Source organism: Amblyomma maculatum, unplaced genomic scaffold (assembly GCF_055883805.1).
Source record: "Amblyomma maculatum isolate TAMU_Amacu unplaced genomic scaffold, ASM5588380v1 scaffold_19, whole genome shotgun sequence".
Lineage (NCBI taxonomy): Eukaryota > Metazoa > Arthropoda > Arachnida > Ixodida > Ixodidae > Amblyomma > Amblyomma maculatum.
In genome coordinates this window covers 8,725,115-8,733,836 of record NW_028146744.1, presented here as the reverse complement: position 1 = coordinate 8,733,836, position 8,722 = coordinate 8,725,115, and the positions used below count along the sequence as shown (strand labels likewise).

Sequence of the window (8,722 nt, the reverse complement as noted above, 5' to 3'; positions counted from 1 at the left end):
AAATGATCAAGCACCGACGTGCGAGTTGGTGGGAGAGGAGGAAGTGCACCGTTATCTTTCGAGAAGACTGACTGAAAAAACGTGTTGTAGTTATTAGCCACTGTAGTTTTCGCTTCTTTTATTAGGTTGGTTGTTGCCGGCTGGGTACTGCATAGATGTTTCCAGAATCTTTGAGGGCTATTTTTAAGGAAGTTGGAAAATTTGATACTGTAATAATGTTGTTTTGAGCGTTTCAGTTATTCCTTGAAATCTTTTAATGCAGATTTCAACTTGCGAATCGCAGAGGGTGTCGGGTTGTTTTTGTTAGCCTTGTGAAGCCGTTTTACACGTCGCTTAGCATGGATAACTTCTCGTGTGATCCAGGGATTTTTCAGGTGTTGCTTTTCGTTTCTTTGGAATCTAATTAGTTACACAGTAAAGCACAACGTTCTTAAAATGAAGCCACAATGAATTCACATCAGGGGATGCATGAGAGGCTTTTTCTGGGAAAGATGGGAATTCATGGGCTAGATAGGTTAGTATGCTGTCGTCATCGGCCTTATTAAAGTTAATGAAACTCTTCACTGTAGGAGTAATGCAGTCACTGAGTGGGAATGTGCACATAGGTATACTGTGGTCAGATATACCTTCGATAATGTCCAAATGTGTTTGGTGGATTCAAAAATGGCTGCTGAGAAGTATGAGGTCGAAGATATTTTTCGTTGTACCGTGAACGCGAGTGAGATGAGAAACCAATTGATGTAGGTTAAAATTTAGCATCAAGTCTATTAGTGCATCTGAAGCTTCTGATGTGTGATGCATTGTGGCCCAGTCTATGTCGGCAAGGTTAAAGTCACCTGCAAGCATAACCCTGGATTGATGGACGCTGCATGTACTCTTGAATGACTGAAAGGCATGTGCTGTCAGAAGATGGACTGCGATAAACGCAAGCCATAACAATCGTCATCCCTCGCATACCAATTTACAGAAAACGGCTTCAGCGTTTCCCGCATCGGGAAAAAGGACAAAGGGGACGAATTTTTTTATCAGTAATGTTACTCCGTCACCCCGTGTAGGCCGGTCTTTCGGAATTATTGCGTAGTTCGGTGGGGCAATCTCGTGGTCGAATACAGCAGCCGATAGCCATGTTTCCGTGATGGCCACTATATCTTGATTATAATCAACTAGCAGGATTTCCAATTCATCAGTTCTATTGAGTACGCTGCGGACGTTTACGTTTATCAGTGTTAGCCTTTTATCAGTGTTACGGCTCGGCGGGTTGTTCGACTGTTTGTTGTGCTTTCTGTGTCATTTTTTTTTTTTTGAATCGGCACTTTGTCCTGCTTCTCTTCGTCCCAAATATATGCGCGTTTGCTAATGTACAATTTGTCGTTGGAAAGCGATACTTTTTTTTTTTTTCTGTCGCGGTTTGGTTTGGCACTGTCCCAAAGTTTCTTCCGTATGTCTCGAACTCTTTTGGAGAAGTCTTCCCCAATTTAGTAGTCTGTCGATTTCAGTTTGTATCCCCTTCCTAAGATTGCTACTTTTTGTCTTTAGTCCAATAATTTCATTATTACTGGCCTAAACTTACCTGCCCCGGGCTTCCTTAACCTGTGAATTCTTTCTATTGCAACTTTTTCCAGCTCTAAAGTGTCGACAATAATATCATTATTACCAGTTTCTTTGAGCGACTCGCTTGTTTCTTCGTCATTTTCTGGGGGACCATAAGTTATTAAGTTAGATCACCTACTGCGATTTTCTAAATCGTCAATTTTCTTTTCAGGGGCCTCTATGACTTTATTCATGTCAGTCATCTGTTGCTGGCAAGCCTCAACTTTACATTCAAGCACAGCAAGTTTGTCAAGTTTGTTTTCTATGTCTGTCAACCGTTTTTCTTTTATATCTTTTATGTCAGCTGCAATGTCCTTCAGCTGTTTAGCAATTTGGTTTAGGTCGGGGCCAGGGTTAGTTTAAACGTCTCCACTCAACAGCATCAATTTTCTCAGGGCCAAGGAGACATCAATAACTTCTATGAAAAGCGAGGGGCACGGCATCACTACCATAAAGGAGAGGAAGCAATATCCGAAATCTTTCCTTACCTGCACAATGAATGCAAATAGGTTGCTAGCAGTGTCACCCAGTGACCGAGTACGCCCGAGGTGGGCTGTTTAAAGCTGCGGAGAGCAGCGGCGCTGACATCAGACCACGTGCCAAGAGCTCCGAGCTTGTTGTCGTCCGGTGTTGACGACGCGGCTTCCACGGTGTAAGCGGTAGCAGATCCAGCACTGGCGTAGAGTACCTGCGCAGTCCTGGTCACCCGGGCTTCGCCTAATGTCAAAAAATTTGAAATGGTATGCTACAACGATTGCTACTCTATTCGCGCCGTAATTACTGTATACGCTGGTTCACTGTCATTATTCGGAAAGGCGAGGTCTACTTTTTGTGTCAAAACTCCCGGCCTGTAATCACGAATTCCAAATTTAGTTCGCTGATTTCAGCATTTAGAACTGTCGCATCAGTTAACTGGTTCATTTTTCGTGGAATCAACATGTTCAGCAATGTTAGCAAGAAAGCGCCTTTGACGGCGGCACGAGCGCGTGGCCTGTGGTGCAACGCAGTCAATGAGTGGCGATGAAGACGTACAGGTTGCAGTGCTGCGATTATTATTGATCGCTATCCTGCGATACGCGGTGCCGGTCTTGGGAACATTGTGGAAAAGCAAACCATGTGCTCCTGTGCGTATACCTGCTGTCAGGTCTCGGCGACCGCTTTAAACCTGTGCAGGCCTTTTTTAAACTTGTCAGTTCAATCCTGGTTAATTCGGACAAGGAACGTGGTCCAGTATCATATAAGGCGTTCGTCGAACGCTCGTTAGGCCGCACAAGGGCGCGGTCGCACCAAATAATTCGGATGGGGTGGGGGTAGGGGACGAGATTACTGGTTCACAAGCATTCTTGCTCGTTAGGCAAGCACAACAAGCATAGAGTACCCTACTCTCAAAGCAACACTGAGTGACATAGTTTTGATTTCCTTAAGGTCAGACCATCTCGCGGCTGCTATCAGGCGCGCGCATCGACTTGTCACGCTGTTTTTTTTTTTTGGGGGGGGGGGGGGAGGGGGAAGGACAGTCTCACACATTCTAACGCTAGCGAACATTCCCATTGTTTGCATCCATGTGTTTCTTCCAGTACGATGAAACTGCGCGCTGGTCACCCGCTGGTCACAGTCCGTGCAGTGAAATCTAAACATGCGACGGGACAGTTGACAAGCAGGCAAAACGCCTACTGTGTTGCATCGGGAGGAGGGCAGTGGAAGCTTTTACGATTTAATGAAGACTTGAGCGCATGCTCTCAAGTTGCTCCAGACTGCCGATATTAGTGCTGCAAAACGATTGCATTCTGCTGCACAGATGCTCCAGAACGCATATTTCCCTGCTGCAAGAGCTGCTCCAAAACATGTTTTGTCCCTCTGAATTCTGTAATGGTACACAAACAGTCCCGTCAATCTGCATACACCAGGTGGCACGTATTGCTAACATTGTCTCATGTACACGTGTCGCTGTGAGCAGGGAACAGAAGACAAAGAAGCATTGCTCGTGGCATTCGTCGCACGCGCTTTGCTACTGCAACTGTTCGTTCCAGGACAAGGGCTCTTCATCGGGGAGACGTGGACACGCACTGTTCACCGGCCTGTACTGCTGCTCGACTTCCAAAAGGCTCGCAGCTTGGGCGCTGCTGAAGAGGTTCCTGGCAGCACCATGCGTTCCTATCTACCGGTGAACGAGCCGGCGACTTCGGCAAAAGCAAGGTAGGTCAATCAGCGCACCATGTCGATGTGGGCGGTCACTAATGTCCAAACTTATGCGACGCTTTTCCTCTCACCGTCGCAGCCATCCCACTGCCTGGGCTTTAGGCGCTGCGCTGGGCGGCGGCACCCCGCATCAGGACAGAAACCGTCGACATCACGGGAAGCACACAACCAGGAGTCCGCTTACTTGGAAAGGCCCGTCAGCCGATGTCCTAGCCACTACCACGGTGATATATTTCAACCTTTTTGTTCATTTAGTTCCCGCGAATGCGTGCCGGAGTTGAGGTTGAACTGCGTTCTGTCTTGGGAAAAAAAAAAGACGCGCAGATTACAGGGAGCGTCGTCCGAAAACCACGAATAACATAAAGGATAGTCTGAAAGCAAATTTATACATAGTATGCAAAGTTTTGTGTCCGAATGAATTCAAAAAAGAAAAATTTACCCGCGGAGCTTAATATATTCGCGATGTTTCCAGAGGCCGTGAGAGTTTCAAACATCTAAAACAGACACGGACTAAATAGAGACGCTTAATGTGCTTTCCAATACGAGAAATGAAAGTCGGTGAAGGGCATACAAAGCGCCTTTGGCGACCAATGTTGCTGCGCCGGAGATGGTACAACCACGACTTCACCGGTTACCTTCGACCCGACCTGATCTACTGCGGAGACGTGGCGGCCAACGCAGCCGATACGTTCTGTCGAGGTGAATGTTCGGGTGTTTTGTGCAGTTAGTGCTGGCGCCATCCCGCCACCTCTCTTCGGCTTTTCTTCTTTGGTTCTGCTCATGATAGTTACCAAAAGCGAACAAGGCAGCTTAATGTGCGTTCAAGCTATAAAAAGTAGGCGGTGACATAAACTTCACAAGGCCGATATCTAATATTTCAAGGCTTGAAAGAATACAGCGTAAAGCACTAAGATTCATTCATAAGAAATACAAGCGAACGGATTCACCAACTGAACTTGCTGTAATATCCGGGCTCGAAACGCTATCAGGAAGAGCAATGTTCGCGCGAATAAAATTCATGTATCAGCTAATGCGTAACGCCTTTAACATCGACTTATTACAGTATGTTTCATTATCACATAAGCGATACTTAAGAAACCATCACGCGTTCACACTAACCGAACTTGCATGTCGCAGTGATGCATTTAAACAGTCTTCCCGCTGGCAACAAGCGAACAGAATCGCTTGCACTCATCTGTTACTAACGTTGATTCATTTTCAAGTTTTTGTTGCAAACTACAGGCCACTGTTTGAGCTGAAATTATTCGATTACAAGTTTAGCTTTCTTTTTGCATTGGCTTGTTTAACGCAGTCGATAGCCTGTTATCCCATTCTTTTGTTTTTGAACTTGTATGTGTTCTTTATTTGTGAGCTGTTTTCGCGAATTTAATAACACATTTACAGTTTTTTTTGTGCGGTAAGAATTTCCAAATACTGTATTTCTGTAGAGCTGCTATGATTCTTCCCAATGTAATTTTTGTGTTATGAATGTAATGCCCACCTGCTGTGGTCTCAACTACAGACTGGCAGTATTGCAAAAAATTAAAGAGCACTGCAGAATTTACATTGGAGTAATGCGAAACACGGATGCTGCTGTTGGTTGCTTCTGGTTGCTTCTAATAGGTTATTTTACTTCTTGTTTCCCCATTTTAGTCTTTGATACTTTCAAATTGTGCGAAAATCCCATCCTATGCCCTTTTCGGCTCTACTTCCGGTTGCGTGACCTAACATCCTCTACCTCAAATTAATTGACTTCTTGTTTACTCCTTGAAGACTTTGGTACTTTAAATTGCGCTCCAATCGCTTCCTATGCCCTTTTTCGGCTCTACTTCCTGTTGCGGGACGTCACATCCTTGACGTCGTACCCAATACGGCACCCGTTTCTTTCGTTCCACTTTCACTCCCACCTTCCTCCCTTCCCTTACGGCGCGGTCAGGTGTTCACGGGACAAATGTGGCAGATACTGCGCCTTTCCTTTCCTGTGAACCAGTTATTCTAATTAATTACGTAATTAACTTATTGGCCTAAATAATTTTTCTCCAGCAACATTACGTCGGCCTCCATCGATTGACACCGCTCATTAACCTCTACCGCTTATCAATTATCCGCAACTGTCTGCGGATAGCGATGTAACGCTTTCGCGTTAATAAATAAATAAATTATTCCGCGGCTCACTGTTTCACGAGTTGGCTTACGCGTCTTGAGGGACATTTGGAAGAGACGCATACACCATATGTATACTAAATGGACGTTCCGCGGAGACATCCACAGCAAGGTGTTTAAGTATATGGCAGGGGTATTCTAACGCTATGCAAGGTTCTAGAGTGGAGATACCAAGTTCAGTTTGCAATGGCTCCGGACAGGCCACAATTTTAAAGTGAAACTGTTTGCGTTTGACGCTTAAGCGTTACCCAGTTAGGCTGTCAACTAGTATTGTTGAGAAATTCTTTCAATCAAGAGCTTCTCCGCCTCATTGTATGCAAGGACAATGCTATTTTGCGGAGGGAGTCGAAGTCTTTTACGCGCCCTCAGCGAGTATTTAGCAAGCATTAAATTGGATGTCGTAAAGCGTATTTAGAGAAGCAGGAAAAACGTATAGTGCATAAAGTAGTAAAGAGAGGACGTAATTTATGCTTTCATGGAGTGGGGCAAACACGAGAACTAGACTCGGGATTCCTGGTTTAAGAGCGTGTAGCTGCTAACATAGACAACAATTCCATAGCATTAACAGAAAGGTGGCTGGGATCGTACACATGTTTGTATAAAAGGCACAAATCGAAGATGCTGCATCTCTACGCGCCTGCATGCTGTCTGTCACCCGTTAATAATTAGGGGGTATTATTAACGATACGCCCTTAACGATGCGCACACTCCCAGACACCCTTATAGTGAGTGGGGGTAGTTGTTCCGGTCGCAAAGGAGATGCCCTCGACCTGCGTGGCAAGCTCAGCCGGAATTCAACTACCTAGTTGACAGAAGGGGGTGGCCGTTTGGTGCCCAGCTGTCGCCGGTTCAAACCAGAGTAAGAATCGGAGTCAGAAGTAACAAACAAAACACAATTTATGTACAGCAAGAGATGATACAAAGGAATACACAAGATCAATTGAAATACACAGACGAGAGGTTCACAGAATACAAACGCTAAGAATGCAACTACAGAGGTATTCAATAACATAGAGGCTTTACAACACAGATGAAACACGAGAGAGTTACATAAACAAACACCAAATTGTTCACCGGGCACTGTTGCAGTCCAACGCCTCAAGAGTCACGATGTGGCCGCCATACGAGACGAGCGCCGCTCCCTTGCAGGTCCGTGGGCTTGCCAGCAGCGGGTGATCCCCGGGAGTGGGCCGAATCCACGAAAGAGTTCGCTTTGGAACGCGTTCGCTTTGCCGTGACGTCAATTTGACTAGGCATCGGGGGGAGAAGGATGGGATAAACGCTGGGGGCAGAGAACAGCCAATCGGCTTTGCTGGGCGGTCCCATCTCGGTTGCTCTGCCTTGGCGCGGGCCTTGTCCTCGGGAGTCGGAGGAAACGACACCCAGTCTTTCTACGTGCCGACACGCATGATTGCCTGAGCGACAGCCAAAATTGTCTGGCTCACCGACGACTGCGGGAGCCGTATAGTTGCCTAGCTGCCGACTGCCGCTTGGAAGCCTCCGGTAGCGAAGAACCGCAGCGCGCCGTGTACTTTCCGCTCTGTTGTGAGCGCGCTTTTCCTCGTTGGGCCAAGTTGGGGTTTTAGCTCTTCGCATAGCCGGCGTACAAGCCCCTTCGACAGTCTGAAGTGCCTTCGGAAGGCATCGTCAGGCATGTCGAAAGGATCATCATGTGTGCGCGACCGCCGAAGCCGCCGATCACATTCGCTGAGCACTCGAACCACAGCGCGGCGACGGGCGGCCCACATGCGGCATGATTCTCGCGCTGAAGCGAACGCCACTTACCGAGTTCCACACACAGCGACCGAACGCGTTCGCTTTCATTTGATTGACATGTCTCGTGACGTCAACGAAATCCGTGGTCCCGCCTTCGTGAAATGGCGTCACCGCCAGCGGTAGCGACACGCGACCAATGGAGTGAGGCGGCGAGAGAGAAAGCGAACGCGTTCCAAAGCGAACTCTCGTGGATTCGGCCCCAGCCGAAGCACAGGTGAACACGTCGCAAACACTGACTGAACAAGCGGCGCGGTCGCTTTAAATAGGGCGCGCCGCGTCTGTTTGTTAGCACGCGTCATAAGCCTTTTATACATGAGCCCGACGAAAGCGGGTCGGATAGAGGGGAGCCGGTTGTCGAGCATAGCCAGCCCGACCCGTCCGGGTTTACATGAGCTCGATTCTGTCGGGCAAAGATCGCTGCTACACCGTGCGTCGAGCAAATGAACCAGGCGCAGGCGGGAGAGGAGGAAGAGGAAGAATGCTCAGACGAACAGCTCACGGTCCCGTCCCCGACCTGCAAGGAGGCAAGAGAGGAGGCGCCTGCCCGACGCGTCAGCGTATACATGCCCCTCGCCCATCGGGTAGGGTCGAGCCAACCCACCCCCTGCAGTCGGGCTGGCAGGACCCGACCCGACGGTCCTTTAGCTCGACCCCCTAGCGTATACATGAGCCCGATAGCCGGTTTTTAGCCCGACAGGCCTCCCCGACCCGACTTTGTCGGTCTCATGTAAACCCCCTGATAGCTAGCGCGCACACACGCTTAGCTTCGCTGGTTATAGCTCTCTCTGCTCCTCCCGTCGAGCCGCGCGTCGTCATTGGCTAGGTCCCATAGAAGATTCTGGAATTTTCTGGCATATTCCAGTCCGATGAACCACCGTCCTCCCCGGGCAATGGGAAAGAGGGTGACGGCAACGCGTACAAAGCTACGCGCTCTCCCGCGCGGGGAAGGAGACTTTTCTCTCCATGCCTTTGCACACGACGCCGCGCGGGCCTC

General features: G+C 48.1%; 1 protein-coding gene across 6 annotated transcripts in view; it reads left to right on the top strand.

The window, feature by feature from the left end:
- The first annotated feature begins 1,767 nt into the window (after positions 1-1,767).
- The window catches only part of LOC146171642 (uncharacterized), a 39,467-nt gene continuing 32,512 nt past the window's right edge, over positions 1,768-8,722 (top strand). For all 6 annotated transcript variants that reach the window (XR_014702827.1, XM_084586423.1, XM_084586421.1 and 3 more), the window contains exons 1-3: positions 1,768-1,834; positions 3,621-3,786; positions 3,869-4,013. Coding sequence is in view for 5 of the 6 variants with exons in the window: in XM_084586423.1 (XP_084442549.1) it covers positions 1,771-1,834; positions 3,621-3,786; positions 3,869-4,013 (375 nt within the window). In the remaining variant the exon portion in view is untranslated. The remainder of the gene's footprint in view (positions 1,835-3,620; positions 3,787-3,868; positions 4,014-8,722) is intronic.